The 13,922-nt window shown below is 36.0% G+C and overlaps 1 protein-coding gene and 1 pseudogene across 5 annotated transcripts in view; one reads left to right on the top strand and one right to left on the bottom strand.

Annotated features, from left to right (window-relative positions):
• Nucleotides 1–1,568: 1,568 nt before the first annotated feature.
• Nucleotides 1,569–10,553, top strand: LOC142181701 (uncharacterized; annotated as a pseudogene). Its single transcript, XR_012710618.1, has 8 exons — nucleotides 1,569–2,198; nucleotides 3,799–3,875; nucleotides 4,007–4,126; nucleotides 5,332–5,420; nucleotides 5,509–5,673; nucleotides 5,854–5,931; nucleotides 8,129–8,232; nucleotides 9,990–10,553. The product of XR_012710618.1 is annotated as an uncharacterized LOC142181701 (transcript).
• Nucleotides 10,554–11,691: 1,138 nt separating this feature from the next.
• LOC107832087 (exocyst complex component SEC10b-like) overlaps nucleotides 11,692–13,922 on the bottom strand; it is a 29,708-nt gene continuing 27,477 nt past the window's right edge. For all 4 annotated transcript variants that reach the window (XM_075255130.1, XM_075255131.1, XM_075255133.1 and 1 more), the window contains exons 23-25: nucleotides 12,648–12,746; nucleotides 12,478–12,561; nucleotides 11,692–12,159 (exon numbers count right to left, since the gene is read on the bottom strand). In XM_075255130.1, the coding sequence (XP_075111231.1) occupies nucleotides 12,081–12,159; nucleotides 12,478–12,561; nucleotides 12,648–12,746 (262 nt within the window). In that variant the 3' untranslated portion in view covers nucleotides 11,692–12,080. The remainder of the gene's footprint in view (nucleotides 12,160–12,477; nucleotides 12,562–12,647; nucleotides 12,747–13,922) is intronic.

Genomic DNA, 13,922 nt, shown 5'->3' on the forward strand with positions numbered 1-13,922 from the left:
TGTTTAAATATTTTTTACACTAGTCAATGCATAACTCATGACCATCGCATCACAAATGCCAAATCACTATTTCGGTTTCATATTTTTATTTGAGGGATAAATTAAACAAAGAAATGAAAAGAAAGATAAATAGATACTAATTATATTGTCTTTTTTTAAATAAGAAGAGAAACAAAGATTCAAAAAAATTAATACCAGCGAAAGCAATACCTTAATAAGGAAAGTCTTCCACAAGTTAAATGTATTTTTGTGATATACATTATACTATAGATAGATAATGATAATTCATTGGGTGAGATTGACCCAGTTGTAATAGACCTAATCCAATATGCTCAAAGCGCCGCTAAAAAGGAATATTTGGAAACCAAGTATTTCAAAAGCCTATCCTATGAAGTAACTTTTCTAATTCTTTTATTTACGCAACTTGTTAAATTAGCACAAGTTACTCCATCACTTTCTTTCATAAAAACATAATAAGTCAAAAGGTTTTAGATAAAAAATTTCGTGATATAATTGTTGCGTTAATCTTAGAGGTGATAGGTTCAAAAAATTTTCTTTATTTGGTATACGATATCTGTATTGGAGCTTCGATTAATTAAGATTTATGTTACAAAAAGCCCATAAATGGAGGAAACACTCCCTATCAGGATTTTTTCTTATTTTCAAAGTTCGAAATCGAGATCTCTGACTAAGTATGAAGAGATCCTATTTATTCAGCAATGACTCTTGATGGTATAAAAAATTTCAATTATCAGCAAATATTCATTGTCTAAAAGTAAACTAAGAAATGACAAGAGTAAGAAAGAAGAGTCTTTTAAGGCGCAAAATAATATAGCTACCTTTTGTTGATAATGTAACTTTTTTTTTCTTCTATCTAATCACTTAAAATTTAATGTTGACAATTATCTATATCAAGTGAAATTAGTAATCAACAAAATAAGATAAAGAATTTCTTATGACATATTAAACAAAATTACACCTATAACATAAATATTACATTATAATAATATAAATTAATAATAATAATAATAATAATAATAATAATAATAAAACTAACGGACTTCGGAGGATTGATGAAGGCAAATGCGAATGCAGCTTTTGAGCTATGAGTTTAACTAAAATTTAATATAATTATATAAGTAAAAAATATGACAAATATTAAAAATTAAAATTTTAAAATTTAAATGATGCACCCGTATTTGTGTTATGGTTGTAGAGAGCAAGTTGAAAGATGTGCACCAGCACCGTATAACCCAGCGCCGCGTCTGAGTATTGGGACCGTTATGTAATTCTTATTCAACAAACACTTGCTCTTATCTTAATGCAAAAAAAGAAACTTTTTATTTCTTCATTTGTCTCAAACAAACAAAAAGAAAGATTACGTTACACGTTAATTGTTTAAATGCCATCCTCTTTACACTTTCCTAAAACCCCTCTCCCGAGATACTATTTTATATTTTATTGCGCTGTCATTATCTAAAGTTCAATAGTAGTATTATTTTCTTCATTGTTCGGTTTTAGTTTTAATAATATTAACTACTCTATTAAGCTTTCTCACTCATCTGACTTTTATTACTACCATTTCTTGTGTGTCAGAAAATTCACATAATATCCCATTCTTCATCTCCAAGAAAATACCCACAATCTTCATTCTTGGGTCAATACAATTTATACAAAAACCTCTGTTTAACACTTTTCCTATTTTCTTCTGATGGATACTTTGGATGGTTCAGAAAATGCAAATATTTCTCCTACATCTCCCAATTCGACCACTTTTGGAGTTCAATTCAGTCCACTGCGCTTCTTCCAATCCCCAGTTTCCACTTTACTTGAGTATTCCGGACTACTTCGGGTCCGACCCGATAACCCTGAAACGGAGCCTCTTGTAGCTGATAATTTTAATAGCAATGTTAGTGGAGATAGTAATAGTAGTACTGGGGAGGTTTCAATTAGAATAACTGAGGTTGAGGATAGTGGGGAGGGAGAGGGGAGTGGTTCTGTTGAGGAGAGGGAGGGTTCTGGTGTGGACGCGTCCACGGCGCCTACTGTTAGTGCTGAGGATGATGATGATGCTGGGAGTAATAATAGGGATTCGGCGTACCAAAGATTTGATATACAGCAAGTGGCTAGGTGGATTGAGCAGATTCTTCCATTTTCCTTGCTTCTCTTGTTTGTTTTCATCCGCCAGCATTTGCAAGGTATATGAAACTTTGAGAATTTTGTACTAATATTACTCTGATAATGTTGTTTAGCTTATGCAAAAAGAATATGAGAAATCTTAGTTTGAGTTTGTGAGCTGAGCATGCGATTATTTTTTGATGAACCTGGTGTTATTGTTTCAGTATTGATATAGCTTGGGAAATAAGGGTTTGTACCTTTGTATGTAGTGTGTTGGCTGGCTTAGGCGATGTTGTATTTCAAAAGGGTGTTGAACGGTCATGGTCAATCACAAATTACAGTATCTGTGGCTATTAGCAATCTCTTTTTGATGTAAATAGAAAATAGGTTCCACTCAATATTTTAGGTGTAGATGTACTTTTTTGGGTGATATGCAGTCATATTACTGTATATATGTGTATGCTGTGGCAGATAAAAAGGAATACACATCAAACTGAGTAGCCTTCAGTTCTCATGATAAATTTATATATCGAGGCTATAGAATGGCTACATTGTCGGCCTTGGTGTTTGCCCTAGGCTTGACTGCCTAGACGATTACTGACGAATTTTGGGATTTAACTCCCCAGTGTCTTTAATTAGATTCTTTGATATCCTCATATCAGCTCTTGGTGTTACAGAAACCTTCATGGGATATTTATTCTTTAACTGTTTTCTGGTGTTTCTATGTACTGATAACTGCAATCATTTGAGCTAGATATTGTAGGACAATTGCCAGGATAAATGATAATCTCATGAAATTGGTTAGGAACTTATATGTGATTTTTGATGGAAGCTGTTGAATATGAAAGCGTTTTAATAGTGAAGGTGGTAATGTTAACGACCGCTCGTAACCAATTAGGGCAATGTGCTGCTTTCAGTTTTTTGGTTTTGCTGAAAGAAATTTTAAAGTATAACAAAGAAAACTGAGGGAGAGTTAAAGCTCTCTGCCTATCCACATATATAGAAAGATGAGGACTGCTTCGTAACTGAAGCTTGTTTAGCTTATGCAGTTTGAAATGTAGGGATTTCAAATGGACTATGAAGGCGTAACTGATCCTTTGTCTTTCACCTTCTTTATGTTTATTATTTACTGAACCTTCTCCCAGAGATGTTACACAGCATATGTGATTTTTTTTGCTATATGACAAGATTTAGTAGAGTTGCCGGTGGTCCTTTCCCCTGAGTGGTGCATATGAAACCAAGTGAACCTTAAAAAGCCTTTAAAAAACGGAAAGGCACTTTGATTGGAGTGGCATTTTGATAAAAGCTTAGTTTATCAGATAAGAAGAAGGTAGATGGGGCCACTTGTTGCCTTTGTCATGTGGAGAGTGCATTATGAAGTTTGCTGTAGAAGTAGCATTATTGACTATTTAAATTGACTCATGCTTGATAAGCTTGGTTTTTCTTTTTCCTTTTCCTTGGTAGACTTTCAAGTTAAAAAAACTATTCCCAAGAGAAGAAAACAGTGATTAAGTTCAACCCAAATTGCACAAATGCACAATTTTCCAAGCAAATTTCTTCCTGTTTCATGATTCATGTATATCATGCTTTTTTTTTGTATAATCATATACATGTATATCGTGCTAACTTTCGATTATGCTGAATCACATTCGCCATTATATTCTAATTCTTGGACTGCAGGTTTCTTTGTCACAATTTGGATCACTGCCTTCATGTTCAAGTCAAATGACATTCTTCGGAAGCAGACAGCATTAAAGGTGTAATATGCGCTCCATTTGCTGAATTCTGATTTCTTTTTCTTTCAATGCAACTTCTATTTTCATCTATCATCAGTAGAAAGATTAAGGAAAACTGAGAGTCCTGCCATTATGAATTCTGACTTTTGCAGGGAGAGAGAAAGATAGACGTCCTTGTTGGTTATTTTGTGGTTTTCGTGATTCATGTTATTGGAATCTACTGGTGGTATCGCAACCTTTCTGGCATGCTATTTTCATGATCCTGGTAAATGGTATGGTTCTTGATCTGCCTAATACTTCTATTTGTTGTTCACACGTTATTATGGAGTATACATGCTGTTGACCTTCTAATAATCTCCCAACGTGTTGTTATCAATTGCATAAATACACTAAAGAATTAAAACGGGTGCTTTTGAACTCATAGCTTAAATCTGACATGTTCTTCTGATTTTGGCCATTCTTGTGCTCGCTTGAATGAAAAGTCAAATGCGTTTATTCTTTTTTTCCCTTCTTGTGGGTTCGGTAGTCAGGTTTATTTCTGGCAATCATATAGTGGAAAACCTCTTTCCTTCTGAACCAGCTCCATACCTTCTTCTCCCCCACCCTACCAAACTTATGGAAAGAGAAAAAAGAAAGAAAAGAACCTCTAAAGATAGGGCCAGATCTCCCAGATAAAAGCGGACAAAAAAGGCTGTTCCCATAGCGTTACGTAGGCTTAGCCCCTCTCTCTAACTAAGGATTCGATCCAGGGATGCTTGGGACTGAATTGAATCTTCCGGTTTTTATATCAGCAAGCTAGACCCCTGAAATGCTCGGTACTTTAAGGTGGGGAAACCAATCCTCCTTGCTCGTTCCTAGGTCTTTTTTTTTATCGCCTTATTTCATTCACTGATTTCTGTAATTCATTTCTCTTTTATGAAAAACAAAGGAACGGAGAAGGAAGAAGAAAGTAAATTCATTCATGGAATCCTGACACGATATGAAATATTGCCTAGCAGCAATTTGCTGTGTGGCTGTGGCCCTTTTTCGGACACCACTAAGGGCCTCTGTTCATGGTTCATTCTTTCTAGCGTTTCTCTTTCTATATTAGACTGATCTTTTGTGTCAGTTTTAATGAAGTATGTAATTGAAATAAGGTCTTAGTAGGGTGTGCCAGTTTTTCTCTATCCTCTTTTGTTGTTATGATTTCTTTCCATCTATCCAAGCCTTGGTGGATAGAGTTACGGGGTACCTGTGCTGGTGGGAGGTAGCAGATATCTCGTGGAATTAGGCGAGGTGTGCGCAAGCCGGTCCGACACCTAGGTTATCCAAAAAGAGAAAAAAGGGAAATATTTTCTCCTCAGTTTAATGGAGCGTGCACTTGAAATAGGGCTTAATGCAAGGTTGTGCCAAAGGTTCTCTACCTCCTTTCGGGGGTAATCATTGGACAGAGTATTGATTTGATCCTCACCTTTGTCTTAACTGTTGTTGATTCCAGATACAATGGTGCGTCAGGCAGCAATGGCTTTGAAGTTAGTGCTGCTTATGTATTACAAGAATGGCAGGGGCCACAATTTCCGAAGACAGGTAGACTGTTAAGCAGATTCCTATGTGGTAATTTATTGATTTTCTCTATTCATCTTTGCAAGAAAAGTGAACTGTATTGGTCTTGTAGGGTCAAATGCTGACTCTGGTGGAGTACACACTGTTGTTATATCGTGGATTGTTACCAACTCCTGTTTGGTATAGATTCTTTCTCAATAAGGATTACGGAAGCCTTTTTTCATCGCTGACAACGGGGCTGTACTTGACGTTTAAGCTTACCTCAATTGTTGAGAAGGTAGGGTCTTTTTGTAACTACTGAAGCTGCATGACCGAATCTGGGTTTTCCTTACTTTGTAATATCAAGTTTTCGTGGGGAACCCCTTCCCACCCTACTAGATCTTCTTCATGTTTTTGTTAAAAAAATGTTTTGGCATGGTTCCTTCGGTATCCCTCATACTCAGTTTATGCTGTTTAGGTAAAATCATTTTATACTGCTTTGAAGGCATTGTCCAAAAAGGAAGTCCATTATGGGTCTCATGCCACACCTGAGCAGGTATCATATTGTTACTGACTTACTGGCTTGCAAAGCTCCTGAGACTTATTCTTAGGAGCAATGATAGATACAACAAGGAGATGTCAAAAATTTGAAACTTTTACTTGTCAAAGCTATATTTCATGAAGAATGATAGGTTCTGTTCAAAGATTGTTGTTCTTTGTCGTTTTTATTTGGTCTGATAAGAAGTTTCATTATCATTTCCTTGAACTTCCCATGGCTTCTCTAGACTCTAGAGTGCTGGAGCAACAATATTACTATATTACTATAATCGTTGATCAGTTTTAGCTTTTTAATCAGCTTTGCCTAAGTGCTTCTGACTTGATAAAGCAAAGCTGTATTACCAGCATTTACTGACGTTCTAAAGTCTATTCTTTGTTTTCCTTTATGTATATGTGTACGCCCACATACATATAAAACAAGTACTTGTAAACATCTAAGGAAACTAAATGTGTTGACAGGATTTACATTAACAGATCAATAGAAAAATTCTCTGAGATGATTATGAAATGATGCATATTATTACTTTGATTAAAACATTCATTTGGCTTAATTATAAGGAAAGTACCCGTGAATCTCCAAGTAGATGACATTGTTTCTACATTGAGATGTCCATTCCATCCCTTGTTCATGCATCCAGACAAGCAGGGCATGGCAAAGACTGGAACCTTTTCATGCATAAGCCTCGCTTCAGTTACCTAAAGAGAACTATATTTCCGTATTTCGTCTTTGTTCTATGTCCTGGTCAAGAGAGCAGACTCTATCCGAAATCTAGAATTAGCAAATTTAGAAGTACTTGTTGAGTTAAAATTTGGATGTCTCTAGGAAAAAAAAATTGTCTTGAAATCTAGAATCATCAAAATGAGAAATACTTGTTGAATTAAAGTTCTGATATTTCTAGAAGATATTACTTTCAGCTAGAAATAATTTTCTTTTTGGTAACACATGTGAAATATTACCATTCCAACAAAATAACAATTCAATAGTCAATACACCTAAAGAGCACTCATAGTCTTGTCTCCCTTCCAGGAAGGTTGCCAGAGCTATTGAGCCTCAAGTATCTCTAGTTACACGACTTCTGCATAAGAAAAACATTCTTCTGTCCACTTTTTGATCCTCTATACACGTCTATTCTCTCCCTAATTACTGTCTGAATTTGCTGTAGAAAAACTGCTATGTACACTTTGCCCTCTAAATATCCTGTGATTCCTTGCTATCCAGATTTGATTGATCATTGCTCCATATATTGTGGCCATGACTCCTTTCTTGAATCTGCTCTAGTGTTTATGCTTTATCCTGACCAATGCTTCCTTTATTTCTCTGTGTTGTAGCTTGACATCAATCCATTGTTGTAAGATTTCCCATGCCTCTTCAGCCCAGTTGCATTCATAGAACAAATGTGTTGAATTTTCCAGTTTATCCTCCTCACACATGCCACATCTAGTATTATCACATCCAATACCAATCCTCTGCATCCTTTCTTTTGTCAGTAACCTATCCTGTGCAGCCAACCACAATAAGAATCTGTGCTTAGGCAGTACTATTCTGCTCCATATCAGTTCAGCAGCTTCCATCTCTGTTGCTTTCCCCATTAAATCCAAGTAACCTCTAGCGACTGAGTATTCCTTATTAGAGGTTAAGCAATACACTCCCCCATTATACTATCTTCCCATACCTAGTTTGATCTTATGCAATTTTCTCCAATACCAATTACTATCATTAGGAGGAGTTTGTGTACAGAAATCATTGCTATTATTCATATAAATCCCATTCACCCATTTCACCCACAAGATATCTTTCTTCTCCATTACTAGCCATATTAGTTTATTAACCGATGCTATGTTCCATAACTTGCATCCTTTAATGTTTAGTCCTCCTTGCTTCTTTGGGCAACAAATTTTATACCAGGATATCTTCTTCTTGTCTGTTGTGCTGCCCCACAGAAATTCTCTACACTTCCTATCAACTTCTGGAATATAAAGCCATTTCTGGCTTAATATAAGCAGGTAGATTTTTATGAGACAAGTTTAATGAATGTTTGGGTTAAAGTGTCACTAGATGTTTTAAGCTACAAATTTCAGGAATGTACTCTTTTTCTAGCTATTCCCTAGATTTGTTTGCTTCATTTTACAATGTCTTGAAGATTTCTAGCTTTCTTTGACAACTGTTGTATACTTGGTTTTAAATGTCTACGCAGGTAAATGCGGCTGGCGATCTGTGCGCTATTTGCCAGGAGAAGATGCATGCACCAATTTTGTTGCGTTGCAAACACATCTTCTGTGAAGACTGTGTCTCAGAGTGGTAAATATATCTGAAGCACTTCTTCACGAAAACCCTTTAGTTGAACAAATGCATTACGAAGTGCATTATACTGTTTTCTCTAACAAAATGTCGGCATTACTCCAGAATGTTGTCAATTCGGAGTCAATAACTTTGTGAAAATCAGGGTAGTAATGTTACCTCGTAACAAAAGGGGTAGCAGGGGTAACTGACAGCCATGCCTTCTTTGTGGGCTCCTACTAGGGAATGCCCAAGGAATAAATAAATGAATGCTTAGGTGACTCTAGTTTAACGGTGTCGTATTAGAACGTCTGCAACTGGGATTGTTGCAATTGCATGAGATCCTTTGCTTTGCTGAACTAGTCACCTAGATCATTAATACCTTAACCTGACAACATAAGTGAAACAATTTTGCTAGCAATGAGAGACCTTTGGTGTATTCAAAATAGTAATTTAGCACTCAGTCTCATGTTGTTTTGGTAATGGTGGATATCATGTATTAGTGAAGTCTTACTTGACTAACAGAGAAACAGGAAAAGGGATGAAAAAGAAAAAGACAGTGGTCGCGATTTATACCAGTGTCACATATAATATTTGATAGATAGTTCACGACTCCCATCTACTCCTACAGTTCTTGGGGTTTTTGGGTAGCTCTAATTTTTTTAATCTTTTATGGGAATATCTTTATGACTAATAGCCTGTTTGGCCAAGCTACTTTTTGGCCAAAAGTGCTTTTTTTTGGCCAAAAGCACTTTTGGCAAAAAATTGAGGTGTTTGGCCAAGCTTTTGGAAGGAAAAAAAGTGCTTTTGAGGAGAAGCAGAAGCAGTTTTGGAGAAGCAGAAAAAAGTAGCTTCTCTCCAAAAGCACTTTTTTGAGAAGCACTTTTGAGAAAAATACACTTAGAAGCAGTTTTTTAAAGCTTGGCCAAACACTAATTGCTGTTCAGAAGTGCTTTTCAAACTAATTAGCCAAACACAAACTGCTTCTCATCAAAAGTACTTTTGAGAAAAGCACTTTTGAAAAAAAGCACTTCTCAAAATAAGTTGATTTTTGCAGCTTGGCCAAACGGGCTATAAATCACCAGTTCACCCTGTGAAGAACTGTACCTCCAGTATAAATTTCACCATTGAAGTTTCTTTTCACCAGAAACTGTTTTAACCAATTATCAAGCATCTGAGTGTTATGACCATATGAAGTGACTTCATTTTTAGCGTTGGCAATTACCTTATTTGTCACTCCCATAGTTTTGAAGGGGGTAACTCTTACTCAAGAAATTTAACTTAAATGGAAAAAACTATAAACAGGTGATGCATATAGAGATTGATTTTTAGATAATCCCTTCTGCTGTTATTACAATAAAATTTGGATAGAGAACTTTGACGCTATAATTTCCATTATTTGTTAAGAGGAAGTATGTAAAGTCCCAAAGTAGGGTTTGCTCTTCCTCTGATTCGTAGTATAATCAAACCAATGACTTAGTGGTCCATTGGGAGATTGTGATTGGCGTTGCTACTACTATTTTGCTGACCACAGATAACTTTGTAATGCATTTTCTTTTCGTTCTTGTAAATTGGCCTATTTGTTTTGATGTTGAAGCTGTGATGGTTTTGTCTCTCGTGCTATATACTTTGTGCCACTTAAATTTTTTCTCTTCTTTCCTTTGTTTTATGGATGCTGCTTATTGCTGTGTGCATCATTTAAATGAGGAAGTTTTATATCTAAATTTTGCTGCCAGTTAGTGGCTTCTAATAGCTAAAAGGGTTCACCTTCTCTTCAGGTTTGAAAGGGAAAGAACTTGCCCTCTGTGCAGAGCATTGGTCAGACCAGCTGATCTAAGATCTTTTGGTGATGGATCCACTAGCCTTTTCTTCCAGTTATTTTAGATACACTACATCCGACCAGAGTAAATATCTTGTCCATGCAAGTGGCATTTTCCACAGCTTTGCACTTCTGGATTCTGGGGGTTGCCCTGTAATGGTTTTCCGCGAGAATGCAGCATTAGGCAAAGGCTAACTCTTCATTGGTTCTGGCTCTACGAGGAAGGAATTTGTGGGGTGAGATAATCTCCTAATCCCATATCGTACATAAATTGATTTTTTAATTATATTATGAAGAGAATATATTCCCTGTATTACTTCTCAAAAAATAGAAAGAAAGAAAATATCCTTGCAATCTGTATGTAAGTCACAATTTCCTAACCTAAGAACTTGCAAATTTTTTGTTCTGTTTTGCGTCGTTTTGGAATCCTCGGTGTCATTTTTGAAAACAGAAGACATTAATGTTGTGAAAGTATTATAACATTTGTGTCGTTGCTTGTAACGCCATATTTGATTTCCTTTTTCATTTGGTCTAATGTAATGACATTATACTTGAAAGGAGGCAAGTATAATTCTTAGAATTGAAGGGGTTCCTCTTCAATTATGAAGATATAAAAGAAAGACGTGTGATAGCATTTCAGTCTTATAACGTTATGTGTCCCTATAAATAGTTGATTTCCTTGTCAAATGGAGTCTATATAACCTTAAATTTGTCACCCAAATTAAGCATGCCAATATTTTCCAGGAATGAAGAAGCTAGCGCAGTATAGTACATAGGATCAGTATGTAGTTAAAAAGTTAAACCATATCATGAGAATTTGCGACACCAATAGGCTGAAAGATCACAGTTTTAATCGTAGTATCAAAAGTTGAATCAAGTGATCTTATGGTCGTTGAAGTCCTATTGGTTTTCTCTAGTATAGAAAAGTAAATTTTTAATAGAAGAGGCACATTTTGTGCGTTCAGGACTTCCCGTGGAAGGGCAAATGATTCATTTAGGAAAGATGCACTACCAAGTAAGGAGGAGCTCAGTAAATGCAGCTTTGGGCAGAAGGGCTCATCAAAAGTAATTTTAATCGATATTTCCTCTGTATTTTCTTGTTATATCATATACGTACCGAATCTCAGTATTTCTGGACAAGAAAATAATGGTAGGATGTGTTCCCCATTTTCCCTGGTTTAGCGTACGCAAGTAACAATTTCTCGAGAGAAGGGTAAATATCGTTAGCCAATGAGTGAATCATACAATTGAACAAAGGCATTCTTGCTTAACTAGTTGGAAAGTAGGGAGTTTGGTCCTTGAGTATTGTTTTGTTCCTCGTGTTATTCGATTGAACAGACCTTCAACTAAATCTGACATTTGATTTTAGTTCTTGAACCTAGTTAGCATTTTAGCAAAATCATCTTTTAAGAGCTGTAAAAATTGAAGATGATGATTCTATTAAAATGTGTTTCCAACGTCTGTCAAAGCTTCATAAATTCATACTTCCAATTCTTTTTTTAATAACTGTGGTGTCCGATTCATTTTTCTTCTCTTGGGAGGATCATTCACAGATTTAGCCACAAATTAGTAGGCTAGACTCCAATGGGGAGCATGTATATCCTTAAATTTCTGCATATGGTAAAGAAGATACATCTACTATAACTACTTTAATCCAAGTATAGGACAATCAGACAATCAATATCTATAGCAGTAAACTGGTACATTTCTTTTATCTACTTTTTAACAATACAACAAGTGCCCACCTAGCACATAAAGAGGCTTGTCACAGTTAGCAAAAACATTGCATGTTCCAAATCTATTTTTTTTTTAAAAAACATATACCAGTAGATCTTAGTAAACAATAAATGACGATATCCACAAAAGGGGGCTCCAAATTAATTTCTTCCAAGGATGAATTTCTCTGGATCAACGATGTTTCTTTATCACTGAGTTCGGGTAATAGACAGCCAGCATGAGGTGGTGGAAAAGCTCTCACAATACAACTGCACTCTGTCCAGCTCACCACTAGAATAAAAGTTTTAACTCTAATTAGCATGTGATTTTGGTTCTAACTAGAGCTAGGCCATAAGGAGCTGAGTCTCGCTGCAAGCTTTGCACTCTTGTAATCCTCCCGAAGCTGAATGAACCTGAGTTTGCAGACAACAAAATGTTAAAGTATCATTCAAAAAAAGAAAAGAAGGGGGGAAGCATTCAAGAATATCAAATCCTTGACCATATTCATTATTCTGAAACTCGTTATTAATTGAATGAACTCATAAGTGGACCCGCTAAAATTGATATCATCCAATCTTTCTAGTATCTTACTGCTGATATAACAGAATTCCTTTGGTTGAAATATATGATAGACATGTGAGTAAAACACACATCTTACTTTATGAGAAAATCTGCAGGAGAAACAGTCTGTTTGTTCACAGCCTACAAGAATACTTCAAAATGTTAATTACCTTTGTGCATCTTTCCTAATGCTCGGGGTTCCCTCAAACAGTGTTGAAAGACTTTCTGGAGCAACAATAAACACATTTGCCATGCTGGAAAAAGATGATAAACCAGGAAATCAGGATGATATCATATTTTGTGGAAGGCATGCCAATTATTCAAAATAAAAGCAACTTACATGCCCAGCTGTTCAAATTTCTCATCAACAGAAGGGGCATTGAAACTACGAACAAACTCCCCATACTCTGTTATATCACGCTTCAAACGCAGTCCTCCACTACAGTAGACAAGGAGACAAATTATGCAATATACAAGCAAGCAGGAAGTTGTGTATTTTCTTTCCATCACATGTATCAACTTGGCCATGATTTCAATTTCACAATGAAACAGGCAACAAGTAAGAAACATCAGGAGAGACTGACCAAGTCACAAAACAATGCAGAAAGTTTAGTTTATATAGAACTGTGCAATCAAATGCACACTGAGATACACAATGGATTTAAATCTAAGTAGAGAATAAAGCATTACAGAGTGCAGTATACTTATTTCAGATTACTGAGTGTACAGGGGCATTACTTAGCATTGCAAAAACAAATAGAGGTGCGGCACTCAGCAGACAGAGAGATTAATCTGAATACAGGATCCGCTTGGATTTGGGCCTAGCTTACCACTTAAGAGAAATAAGAGAAGACCCGTCAAACAAACGCAACTAACAAGGATCCATCACATTGCGCTGGGGTGAGAAAGAGCAACTAAATAGAGCAGATCATGGTTCACATAACAAACCCAACTAATTAAGGGTTTAATCATAATTGATTGATCAAATTGGTGGTGGTGATACAACCCTAAAGCTGATACATTCTCCAAGTAATATTCACTGCCAGGAACATCAGAGTCGCAGAAGAAAAAAATAATAAAATAAATAAATAAAAAGGAGGAGGAGGAAGGTTCATCATCCGGAATTGCATGATGTAAAACCAATATCATCCAGTTCAGCATCCGAAAATGCATGATGTAAAACCCATTTTCCGGGAAAACTATTTACTCCAAACACAAATTGAATTCTGAAAATAGGGTCGTGCACCTCTAAGCTCTACAGTTTGAGTTGGAGGCGCCTAGAGGTGTGTGGAAAGTTAGGTACAAAGGGAAGAATATGAAGTAAAAATCAGATTGTGTTGTAGTAAAAAGATATATTAGCATTAACAACATGAAGAATACAGTCAAAAAATTCAAAATCATTACAGCATGAAATAAGAATACTCAATCTCACAATGGCATTTGAGGGAAGCATAAAAGAAGATGCCAAAAGGTTATGTTAGAAGAAATGGCTACGAGACTAGTCCGTACAATATGTTGAAATAGCAAAGGATGACAAGTCTAATGGGGAAAGAATGGCATCCTTGCTTCGGTGGTTTGAATCCACTTCTGAGCAGGCAAAAGGTCCAAACACCCC

This window comes from Nicotiana tabacum, chromosome 6 (genome assembly GCF_000715075.1).
Source record: "Nicotiana tabacum cultivar K326 chromosome 6, ASM71507v2, whole genome shotgun sequence".
Taxonomy (NCBI): Eukaryota; Viridiplantae; Streptophyta; class Magnoliopsida; order Solanales; family Solanaceae; genus Nicotiana; species Nicotiana tabacum.